General features: G+C 17.9%; 2 protein-coding genes across 2 annotated transcripts; both read right to left on the bottom strand.

Annotated features, from left to right (window-relative positions):
- Positions 1-296: 296 nt before the first annotated feature.
- On the bottom strand, positions 297-8973 carry PGAL8A_00240500 (conserved Plasmodium protein, unknown function; the record flags this gene model as incomplete). Its single annotated transcript, XM_028671139.1, has 4 exons — positions 297-581; positions 889-1353; positions 1691-2347; positions 2443-8973. 4 exons carry the CDS (start codon positions 8971-8973, stop codon positions 297-299), a joined length of 7938 nt encoding a protein of 2645 aa, XP_028527821.1.
- Positions 8974-10748: 1775 nt separating this feature from the next.
- On the bottom strand, positions 10749-11561 carry PGAL8A_00240400 (proteasome subunit beta type-7, putative; the record flags this gene model as incomplete). Its single annotated transcript, XM_028671138.1, has 1 exon — positions 10749-11561. The coding sequence occupies one exon, from the start codon at positions 11559-11561 to the stop codon at positions 10749-10751; it is 813 nt and encodes a 270-aa protein (XP_028527820.1).
- Positions 11562-13850: the final 2289 nt, after the last annotated feature.

Genomic DNA, 13850 nt, shown 5'->3' with positions numbered 1-13850 from the left:
ACAAGTTTCTTGACACATATTTATTTTAATACATATCTATAAAATAAATTTAATAAAATATATTCTATTTCCTTAAAATATTTATTGCAATTTTATTACAATTTGTAACTACTTATAATTTTAATTATTTATAATTTTTTAAATTATAAAATTTTAATAGTTAAAACGTTGAAATATACTCAAACAATTAGAAAAATAATTTGCTATAATAAAAAAAAAAAAGAATGAAATACAAAAAAATATAATACAAAAAAAAAAAAAAAAAAAAAAAATATATATATTTTCTATAATAAGAATTATTTAACAAATATACTCCAAATGTCCTTTAAAAAATTAGATAAATAATTATTTTTTAAGCAAACTCCAGTTAATTCCATCGATTTGCATTTTGAATAAATTAGTATATATAAAAAATGTAAAGAGGATAATTTATTTTTCTGAATTTTTATTTTATAATTTTCCTGTAATTTTATTACAAATTTATTTTTTTCATATGTAATATAATTTTCGTTTATTAATTCTATTATATTCGTTTTTATTTTTTCAAATTCATATGAATAGAGCTTTAAAAAATCAAAATACTGAAAATAAAAAAAAAATAAATATATATAAAAAAAAGTGTATAAAATAATTATGGTAATTTTATATATTACATGTATATAATTTTTATTATATTTTGTATTAACTATAATTATATATATATATTTATTTATTTTATATATATATATATATATATATATATATATATATATATATATATGTAGAATGCATATTAATTTTTTCACAAAATATATATTTCATATACACACTAATGCCATAAAATATTAAAATATGTTTGAATAGAAATAAATTATAAAAATATATTAAAATATAAATGAATTTAATTACTGGATGATAATAAGATCTAAAGTTAAATATATCATACTTTTCATCATAATTAATAAATTCCAAATTTTTGAAAAATATGAAAATATCTAAATCTTTTGAAGAAACACAATTTTTATTATTATATCTTTCATAATTTTTTTTCTCACATTTATATAAATAATTAAATAATTGATTATTGTTATTATAATCACTCTTATTAGTATTCAACTGATTATTATCAATTACTTTAAGTTCTTTAAATGTACTGTCTTTTTTTTCTTTTATCTCTTCATATTCTATGTGAATCATTTTTTTAAGAATTTCTCTTTCTTTATATTCATAATCCTTCTTATAAATTGAAGCTAGAAAATCTGGAAATATCATAGAAATATTTATACAACATAAATTCCCGTTTGATGTTAATAAAAAAATTTTATAATATAAAATTTTTTTGTTATCTTCATTGGATTTATGATCTATTACTTCCTAAAAAATATATAAAAAAATTAATATAATAAAAAAAAATTCACTAATTAAGGTAGCATAAAAAAATTAAATGAATATGTAAAATGTAATCAATATTAAAAAGCAAATGTGTTAAAAGATCAGTACAAATATAATAAAAAAAAATTATTAAAATATAATTAACATTAAAAATAAAAAAGATTCCAGCAACATTATTAATGTAAATGAATAAACAATTCACTTAAATTATTAAAATAATTATTGTATTTTTTATTTTAAATTTTTTATAAAAAGAACAAAAAACTTAATATTCTTGTATTATATTAATTTATTTTATTTTTTTTTTTTTTTTTTTTACTTTTATTTCAATATCCGTATAATGAATAATTAAACCAGAAATATTATAAATATTTCCTTGAATTAAATCAAAATACAAATTGTTTGTATTCCCATTTAATTTTAAGCTATTTTTGAAGATATTAAAATGTATGTTTGATAAAACTGGTATTTTATAAATATTTGTATAAATAAAAGATGGATAAATACTCTTTATTTCTTTAACTTCACATATACTACTATTCTCCTTTATTTCTATATTATTTTCTATATTTAATACACTTTGAAGTTCTTCAAATAATTTACTTTTATAATTTGTATTTAAATTTATATACGTTGAGTGAGTGGCTTGAAACACAATAGGTGTGTAATATTTCCTTGTTAAAAAAGAACTATTAAAGCATTTTATATAATTATCATATTCATTAAAATATTCATTATTATTTGTTTTAATATTTTTTTCTTTTAAAAAATATGATTGAAACATATTATAATTTAGCGGTCTTTTCATATAGTCATTATTTATTCTCTTTTGAAATGTATTATAAATAAAATCATCTAAAAGATTTTCATCGAAACATTGACTAAATTTATTATTTTTATTTGATTTTTGTACAAAAACATTAAATAATTGAATTCTATATCCTTTTTTCAAATTCTCATATGTCTCATTATCAATCTAAAAAAGAAAAAAATTATTTGTATATACATGTGTTTATATATATACCCTTTAATTCTTTTATAATACATATATATAAATTTTTTTTTTCTTACTTTGAATATTTTAATTTGGCATAAAGAATTCATTATATGCTGTACTTTATCATCAAAAAATTTTGTTTCTTTTATTTTTTCTGAAGAAGCAAAATCTACAGCTTGTATTGTGCAAAATGGAGTTGCCTCAAGAAACATATTTAAATCATTTTTTAATTTTACATATTTGCTACTTTCTATAAAATTTTCATCATGTAATATTTTCGTAATTTCATTTTTTAAATTATACACTATTTTCTCATAAACATTACTATTTAAGAGAAAAAATTTTTTTCGAGATGGATCATAAAAACCATAAGAAAAATCACTTTTACTAATAATTATTACATCTATAAAAAAACAATTGCTACCAAAATCATGAATATGTCTAATTTTTTTAGCTTTATATTTTGATATGCCAATTTTCAATTGATTCTTTCTGTCAATATCAATTAGATTGTTACTAGACAACATAAAATGAGAATTTTTAAAGTATATATTTTTATCCTCTTGTTTCACTTTATCGTATAAATCAAATGAATTGATTTTTAAAATATTACCTTCTTTAATTTTATTGGAATTTAATAAATTTTTTAAATATGAGTCTTTTATCATACAATATATATAATCAAAATTATCACTTAAAATAATAACAAACTCATCCTGTTTTTTAATAATTTTTTCAACTCTTAAATTTACCGGTATTTTATAAGTTATTATATTATCTTGCATTAACTGTAATATACACTTTTTATTTTTTTTTTCTTCAATATATCTTTTTAATAATTTAAATATAAATTCAATTGGTGAAGGAGGCTCAATCTCATCAATACTTTTAATTATCATCATTGTATGATTAAAGTTTTTCATTTTTTTATATTCTAACTTATTTTCTTTGTATTTATCAAATTCATATATACCAGAAGATTTACATACATCATTTATGCTATTATCATACATTATTTCATCATATTTTTGAGGTTCATTTGAAAATTTTCTTTTGTTATTATATAAGCTTACGCATTCATCTTTAAATTTAATTTTTTCTGTATCATAAATGTTATTTTCGCTTTTTCCTAATTCATCATTAACACATATAATTTCCTCTTGGGTGTTTTTCAAAACTGTATCACCTATATTTGGTATTTTCTTTAAATATGTATTTTCCTTTAAGTATACATGAATAAAATTCTTATAGTACTCTTCATAACTTATGTTATTATAAAAATCTTGTTTAATGTTTTTGAATGTTTCTCTTTTTATATATTTATATTTTTTTCTTAGCTCCTTTTTATATTTACGAATTAATGCCATAGTTATTAACTTATATTTTTTTGAAAACCAAGAATAATCGTATGTACAGAAGATTTTTAATTCTTTTGTTATTAATATAAATAGCTCATAAAGCTCATTAATATCTGATATATAATATTCACTTTTTTTTCTACTTTTAAAAAAATACAAATAATCATTGTTAAACCAATTAAATTTAGATGGATTTTTATTTTCATTTGTAAACATTAAAGTATTTGTTAAACCCCCATTATTTAACTTTTTGATTTTTGACAAATTAATATACATATTTTTTATTAATTTTAAATGATTTCTTAAATCAATATTTAGATTTAATTCTTTATTTTTATTATTATAACTTTTTTTTTCCCCCTCCAAACCATCAATTGTTTTTCTTTGCCTTGGGTTTATAAAATCTTTTTTAGTTCTCAAACCATTACTTAATTTAATGTTGTTTTTGTTATGTGGTGAAAAATTATTATCTAATAATATAGAGGAATTTTCATTTTTAAATAAATTTACCTCTTTTTTCATAATCTCATCATATCCTTCTGATTCATATGATTCTTGTTCTTTTAAATTTTGTTTATCATATATTTCTACCATACTTTTACTTAAAGAATTTTTTTCCGAATAACTTGTATCATTTTTTATATCTAAATTTTTGTCACAACATACTACCTTTTCTTGCTCCTTTATAAATGTTTCATCTATTTTTTCTTTCTTTTTTGAAACATATGAAACTTTTGGTATGTTTTTTATATTATAATTTTTCATATTTTTTGTATATGAATTGACCCCATTATCAAATAATTTACATTTCATTTCTTTTAAATTTTCTTTATTTATATTAACTTCTTTTCCTGAAGCATATGTAAAAGAACTATACATTTCATTATTCTTTTTAATACTTTGACTACATGAATCATTATCATCAAATAATTTATTTTTCATTTCTTTTAAAATTTCTTTATTTATTTTAACTTCTTTTCCTGATGCATATGTAAAAGAATTATACATATCATTATTTTTTTTAATACTTTGACTATATGAATCATTATCATCAAATAATTTATTTTTCATTTCTTTTAAAATTTCTTTATTTATATTAACTTCTTTTCCAGAAGCATATGTAAAAGAACTATATATTTCATTATTCTTTTTAATACTTTGACTACATGAATCATTATCATCAAATAATTTATTTTTCATTTCTTTTAAAATTTCTTTATTTATTTTAACTTCTTTTCCTGATGCATATGTAAAAGAATTATACATATCATTATTCTTTTTAATACTTTGACTACATGAATCATTATCATCAAATAATTTATCTTTCATTTCATTTAAATTTTCTTTATTTATTTCAACTTCTTTTCTTAAATCATTTATAAACAATGAATTATTTATTATCTTATTTTTCTTTTCATTATTAATTTGATCATAAATTTCTAAAAATTCATCTGTTTCATTTTCTTTATTTTTATCCATATTTTCAATTTTCCTATATGTTTCTAAATATTTGTCTATTTTATTTTCTTTATACGAATTCGCACTATTTGTATATGAATTGCATTTATCATAAAAAAACTTATTTTTCATTTCTTCTAAATTTTCTTCATAAATTCTAACCTCTCCTCTTGAAGAATAGATAAATTCTGAATTATTTTGTGAGTTACCTCCGTTTAAATTTTTTGCAGATAAGTTACTTTTATTATTAGATAAAACATTTTTCATTTCATTTGATATTTCATCATCTATTTTATCTTCTTTCCTTGAAGTATACATAAATAGAGAATTATTTGTAAAATTGTTCTTATTTGTACTATAAATTTTCAAAATGTCATTTTCTTTATTTTTATTCATATTTATAGTTTTATTATATATCTCTAAAAATTCGTCTAATTCATTTTCCATATTTTTATTTATATTTTTATTTTTATCATATATTTCTAAAAATTCGTCCAATTCATTTTGCTCATCTTTATTTATATTTTTATTTTTATCATATATCTCTAAAAATTTGTGTAATTCATTTTCCTGATTTTTATTTATATTTTTATTTTTATCATATATTTCTAAAAATTCGTCTAATTCATTTTCCTTATTTTTATTTTTATCATATATTTCTAAAAATTCGTCCAATTCATTTTGCTCATCTTTATTTATATTTTTATTTTTATCATATATCTCTAAAAATTTGTGTAATTCATTTTGCTGATCTTTATTTATATTTTTATTTTTATCATATATCTCTAAAAATTCGTCTAATTCATTTTCCTTATTTTTATTTATACTTTTAGTTTCATTATAAATTTCTAAAAATTCATCTTTATTTTCCATATTTTTATTTACACCCTTATTTTTATCATAAATCTCTAAAAATTCGTCTCTATCATCTTTTTTAATTTTATCATAAATTTCTAAAAATTCATCAACTTCATTTTCTCTATTTTTGTTCATAATTTGATTTTTATCAAAGATCTCTAAAAATTTGTGTAATTCATTTTGTTGTCCTTTTATAAAATTAGAAACTCCCTTATATTTTAAATTAAACTTTTCACATAAAAAATTATCATTTTTTACCTCAAAATTTTTTTTTGCAATATTGCCAGTTAATATATTATTGTTACTCCTGTTTAAATATGTCGTATTATATTTATCTTGATTAAAAATATTTTCTTTAAAAGTGCATAAATTATTCTCTTCAATTATTTCATTCTCAGTTTTTATTTCATGTATTTTTGGTAATATCAAATCCATCTTGTTCACAGTATTTTTAACTGACTCTAAAATATATTTATTTGAATTATTAAAACTTTTTTCGTTTTGAAAATTTGTCTTTATTTTTTTATTTATAAAGGAATCTTTTAAAATATTATTTGATGACATTTCGCTAAATGTCCTAGATTTTTTTAATGTTTCGCTTTCTGTGTTATTTTTTTTACTATATTCATTTAATTTTTGAATAATATTTTTAAATTCTTTTTTTTCCTCATTTTCTTTTTTTTTATCATAATTGCATTTATATGTATCATTTATATGAATAGTTGGTTCTTCATTTTTGCAAATCATCTTGTTTCGACTAAAATAATTTTGGAAGCTATCTTCATAATAATCAAGTGAACCTTTTTGATAATTTTTTTTTTCGCATTTTGAGGAATTTAAATTTTCGCTGTTATTTTTTTTTAAAATATTCAATAAATTGCAACCATTCACATAACAGCTATTTTTATTTTTTTCATTTTTAAGAGTTAGTAAATTTTCTTTATCTTTTACAATTATATTTTTACTATCATAATATATTTCTCCAGTTAATTGATTTTTTTCTTCACTTCCATCTGTTGCGTATTCACACTTATTTTTCATACGATTCTTAAAAATTTTACTTTCATTACAATCAATTTTTTTTTCATCTTCTTGCTTAATATTTTTGCAGTCATTATTTATAATAGTGTTAATGTTATTTGTGTTATGACGATTATAGATTATATAGCTGTCAGATATATTTTTATCTTGATAATTAAAGAACGTGTTTTTATGATCATAACTTAATTTTTCAATTACTTTACTTATGTCTTTATTGTCATTAATTAAATTTATGTTATATTTAATCATATTTTTATCTTGATAATTGCAAATATAACTTTTGTTATCTTTAATAGTTTTTTTTTTATTTCTGACAAGGCAATGAAGAATATTTGAAGAATTTATGTTTTCATTTAACTCCTTTTCATCAAATTTCAACATTATTTCTCCTTTTTTAACTATATTTTCACAGTTTTTTATATCAATCCTATTATTCTCCTTTTCTTCCATTTTTTTATATGTTATATTTTTTTTTTCATGACTTTCAATAATTGCACAATTAATTATTTTTTCTTTATTTTCTATTTCAACATTTTTCTCCACTTCACATTTATTATCCTCTTTCTCTTCAATATTTTCACTTTTTATAAAATAATATGAATAATTATCATTTTTATTTTCTGTGAATTTTTGATCGTACGTTAAACTGTTACAACCAATAGTATCATTAAAAATATTAATCCTATAATTTTCATTAACATTATTTAAACAACTTTCAGTTAAATTTTTATTTTTTTTGTCTGTAATTTTAATATTTGTAACGTCTTTGAAGTTATTATTAATAGAATTAAAATATACATAATCATCATTTCCCTTATTAATATAAGTACCATTTTTAATTTTATATTTTAATTCATCAATAATATTTCTCGATTCTTGTGATTTACTATAATGTACCTTATAATAATAATTGGAATTAATATTACTGCATTTTTCTACACTTTCTTTTAATTCAAAGTTGTTATTTTCAATAATATTGCCACTATCATACCTATTTTTATGTTTTTTAAAATTATAATTATCCTTTTCAGAATTATAGTCCATCTTTTGAATTTCATTTAAAGTAGAAAATTTTCCAAAACATAATTTCTCATTTTCACTATTATTCCTTGATATACGAGCTCCATTTTCTTTTATTTCGTACATGTCATTTTTATATGAACTGTTCATATATTCATTGTTTGTATTCTTTATTTTTAAAACAGAAACTCCAGTATTAATATATGAACCATTTAAATTATCAATTTTACTGTTTAATTTTGAATTAATATATCCTCTTTCACTATTATAAGTTTTCATTTCATTAATAGAATTGTAATTTTCTTCATTATGTTTTTTATTTTCCTCTATATTATTTGAGAAATTAAAATACCCCAATTTTTTTTTACTTTTGCATTTATTATGTACATTTTGAATACATTCATTTATGTTTTGATTACTAACAAAATTGAAAACATCTCCATCATTTAGTAAATTATCATTATTAAAATTTTTAGCAACTATATCAGAAATGCAACTTTTCTGATTATGTTCACTATTATTTCGGCGGTTTATGTTATATATATTATCTACTTTTTCTATATTATTTATGTTATATATATTATTACTACTATTAATTTGAGTTTTACTTACCTTGTCAATATTTTTTACCTTATTCGCGTTTTTCTTAAAATCTATTAAACTTTTTGTATTATTAGAAGTATTTTCTGAATTATGAATATCATATAAATTAACTAAATTCTTATAAAAATTGTTTACGTTATTGTGAATATGTTCACTGATATTGTAATTTTGTCCACTCTCCACATTGTATACTCTGTATTGATTGTATTCATTTCCTATTCTATCATCCTTTACTGGTGTATTAGAATTAAATTTATTAATATTCATTTTATTGAATTGATGAAAATTTCCTTAAAAAAAAGAAAAAAATCATTTATTTTGTGGCTTATATCAATTTATATTGTAAATATGCTAAATAATGTACACATCATAATTTAAGGATTAAATGTATTATATTTGTCTTTGTTAATGAGTGGTGCTATTTTATATAATAAAACCAATTTTTTTATTTTTCTTCAAAATTTTTAAATATATTTTTATTTCATCAAAATATCTTACATTTTACAATCAGTTTCTGTAATGTGAAAATAAACATTCTTTTTCATTTTATAATTATATTGATCCCCTAATTTATTTCTTGAATTAAAAATATTTTATTTTTTTCAATAAATATTAATGAATATTTTTTTGAACTTCAAAAAAAATTTAACTATCTTCAAACATAGTTATTTTCATAATGGTTTTCATTAAAATCAACATCCATAAAATAATTTTTCATCACCTTTTTTTTTAGTATTTAACTTTTTTTTTTTATTATTTTTAATATTAACTTAAAAATACATTCATCACTACGGTATAATTACCTTTGTAACTAATTATTTTTCAATATAAACCAAAAGTTAAAACTTAAATTTGTGCAATTTTTTTTTCTTGGGATAATGAATTTTATAATATTCACACTTAACTTTTGAGAATATATTATTTTTTTAGCATAAATATTTAAAACGTAAAAAAAAATATTAATTAAAATATTAAAATTAAATAATTAAAATTTTTTATTTTTAGAAGCTTTTCTTGTACTTCATTTTATATTCACTTAATTTTTTTTTTTTTTTATTTTATCTAAAAACTTTTTGCAAATTTTTCCATTTGAAAGACATAATATAAATGATATTTATATTCAATAATAACTTTTTTTTATAAATATTTTTATTAATTTTTTCCATATTATTATTAAAAAATTTCTAGATATGTGAAATTGTAAGCATGTAATAATAATAAAAACAAAATGTGATTTTCTATATATTCAAAGTTAATTTTGTTTGGGAATAGTTACTACTTAATAATTTTAATATATCTTATATTCCATGTTTTTTTTTTAATATTTTATTAGAAAAAAATTTCACTTATTTTACCTACCTAATTATTTTTTTTTTTTCATTTTTTCATTTAAAATTTCCATTGTTCCTTAAGTTACAATTCTTAAGAAATCATTAACTTTTCTGAATTAATTTGTTTATAAAATAAAAATAGATGTATTCTAATAAGTTACTTTTCTATATTTTAAATACATAAGAATATAAAATAAGTATAAATTTTTTTTTTTTTTAAATTAGCAACGATAAAAAATTGTAAAAAATGATAAAAAATGTTTCATTCCAAAACTTTTGTATTTAATTGAAATTTCAATTAATATAGGAACTCTTTTTTAGAATGAAATAATAATGTATTAATTATATTTTTTTTTTTTTAATTAAAAGATCAACAGGAATTTTTCTCTATATCTGAATATTTATATCAATATTTCCTTTTTTCCTTTTTTTTTTAACTTGGTATCCATATATCATTTAAGATGTATTAATTATTAAAAAAAAATTTTAATACTATTAATAATATATGAAATTTTCTTTAAAAATGGTGAATTACGCTATAAAATGAAAAAAAAATTATTAAAAAATTTTTTTTTCATTGGATTATTATTTCAAAATAAATAAAAAAAACTATGGAACAACATATTAAAATAGAAAAAAATTTATTACAATATATTGTAAATCAAAAAAAAAAAAAAAAAAAATAAATAAATAATTTATTAAATAATAAAATTATGCGTCTTCAACTGTGATATATTTTTTTATATTTTCAATTTTTTCACATAAAACAGGTGTAGTTCCTTTTGGATATATGGTTGGATGAGGCAAATGATATAATCGGACGTTTGGTTGTTTATAAGATCTTATATGCTGTGTTCCATCCTTTGTTATAACACATATATCCACATTACCACCTGAACCTAAATCATTAAAAATACCTGCACATATAGCTTCACAAACAAGATTTTTCCCTTCTTCTATTGTCATGTTATCCCTATATTTTGCTTCTAATACGGCCATAGCATTTAAGGATCCTGATCCCAAAGCAGTAAAAGGTAATAAACAAGAAGAACCATGAGGATGTATTCCATATAATTGAGGCCCAGTAACATCTACCCCTCCTAATACTATTGCACACACTTTATATCCTTGATATTTAAATAACTCTTGAGTTAATCTTGATACACACATAGCAACTCTTGGTTGAGAATTTGTATTTAATCGATGTAATTCTACATTATGTTGTAACCACAACGTAGTATGTTCTAAATCTCCTGCTACTCCTGCTCCAGCACAATATATATTTTTACTTATATAATGTAATTTACTGCAATTTTTATCGGCAACTATTGGTCCTTCTGTTGCCCTTGTATCAGCTCCCAAAATAACTGCATTTTGACAAACTAGTCCACATATAGTTGTTCCAGTTTTTCGAAATTGTGGGAATGTTATTCCTTTTTCCTTTAAAATTTCATTTCTATTTAAGTTTTCAAAATTATACCCTCCATTTTCTTCTTTTAGAACGTTTATATATTCCAGTTTCATAATTATTCTAATTTTATTAAAATTTCAGTTTATTATGTGTTCAAATTAAGATTTTTAAAATATAATTATTTTTAATTTATGAAATATTTATTTTAAAAAATAATACAATTTTAACTATAAGCTAATTACACTTTTTTATATTTGATATATGGTTTTCCTTTTCAATACTTATGAGCTTTTTCTTCAAAAAAGCATATCTACAGATAAATACATAAAAAAAAAATTTTCAAAAGGACAATTTAAAATAGATACTTTATCTGAGGATAATTATAAGTTGTAACTTATTTGTAATATATATGAAGTATTTATATATATATATTTTAATAAAATATTTTTCCCTTCGAAAAAAGAGCATATATTTTAAATAAAATTAAAATTAATTTTATTTTTAAAGTATATTTTTAATATATTGTTTCAATTAATATTTTATTAAACTATTAAATTTTATATTATATTGAAATCAATCATAATAATTTTTTTTTAATCAGAACTTTTTATTAGATAAGAATATGAAAAACAATAATTTTCATGAAATATTCAACTAAAAAATGCAATTTTTTTTTTTTTTTTTTTTTTTTTTTTTCACATAGTAGATATTTTGTATTTTTTTTTAAATATCGGAACCCTTGTTAAAGCAAAAAAATTTTAAGAATATACATTTTTTAATTTAAGTAAATTTTTTTTTCTGTACTGAGAATTTTATTAAATAAGTTTACATATGTAAATTTATGAAATTTTTTGTAAGTTAACATGAAAGTTAATAATTGAGTATATTCTCACCCTTGTGCATTGAAAAAAAAAAAAAATTAAACTGTGTTGTTTTTTAAAAGCATTTTATAAAATAAATTTACATTTTACCCAATTTTTTTTCTTAGATAACAAATATGATTAAGCCAAATTATCAAAAATTATGAATTTTACAAAAATGTTTCTTTTTTATTAAATATTTTTTTGTTTATTTTCTCTTTTATAAAACTACATATTTTTTTCTTTTATTCTTATATCCATTTTGGTGTGCGAGCAAAAAAAAAATCGATGTTATGCATCTCTATAATATATTGAAACTTTTGTCTTTTAAAAGTTATGTATTATTGTATAATGAATAACTGTTTATAAATTAATTAAAAAAAAGAGGATACATATTGTAAGAAATTAAATTTATATTTTTTTTTTTTTTACAAAAAAATTTAAAAGAAACGAACATTAAGCTATTTTTATTAACATGACATGTAAATTTTTATAAAATAAACAAAAAATACATTTTTTTTTTCAATTAATTTTAATACTTTTCATATATTTATGTTTTTTCTTATATATTTTTTTTTTTTTTTTGAATATAAAAAATTATTTAAATAAAAACGAAAAGAAAAAAAGACAATACCTTTTGAGAAGAAAAAGCATTAAGAAAAAAATATATCAATTTTAAATTAAGAGAAAAGATACATATTTAAAATTTAGTAAAAATAATTTTTTTTTATATTAATGAGAAACATTTAATGTTTTTAATTGTAATAAACTTAAAGCATTCTTTTGAATTGAAATTATCATAAGGGTGCTAAAATACTGCTTTTATTAATGAAATGTCTAAATCTTTTTTGTTCTTTGCAAAATGATATAAATAAAATATGATTCATTTTATTTTTTAATTTTCTCTTTACACGAGATTTTTTTTTCTGTGTGTTATAAAAAACTATTCTTATGTTTTATAGAAAATTAATAAGTATAATAATAGTTGAATTACTTGTTTATAAATAAAGTATTTGTTAAATTAATGTAAATATATGAATTTTTTATTTTACATATATTTTTATATATTTTCATGGATATTAATTAAAATTAAGTATTTTTAATTATATTCTTCGTAAAATTATAATTTTTAAAAAACTAGTATATATTTATGTATGTATTATAAATAGTAATTTTCAATTAAAAAAAATATTTTCATTTTCTTTTATAAATGTAGAATTTTTATAAAATGAACTTTGAATAGTTTAGAAATTATGTTATTTTATTACATTAAAATTTATTTTTCTAATATTTTTCTCCATTCCTTGAATAAGAACATATAACGTTCACTTACATAAAAAACATAGATAATAATAATAATAAAAAAAAAAAAAAAAAAAAAAAAAAAAAAAAAAAAAAAAATAGGTAAAATATTAATTATTATATAAATTAAATAACAATTACATGAACAAAATTATGCATAAAGTCAAGATTAAAAAATTTTACGCAAAATGGATAAAAATAAAAAAATATAAATTTTAATATCTTTAGATATTTATAAAT

The sequence above is a fragment of the Plasmodium gallinaceum genome (assembly GCF_900005855.1).
Source record: "Plasmodium gallinaceum strain 8A genome assembly, contig: PGAL8A_v1_76, whole genome shotgun sequence".
In the NCBI taxonomy this organism is placed as follows: domain Eukaryota; phylum Apicomplexa; class Aconoidasida; order Haemosporida; family Plasmodiidae; genus Plasmodium; species Plasmodium gallinaceum.
The sequence above is the reverse complement of the archived record's forward strand: the minus strand, read 5'-3'. Positions and strand labels throughout refer to the sequence as shown.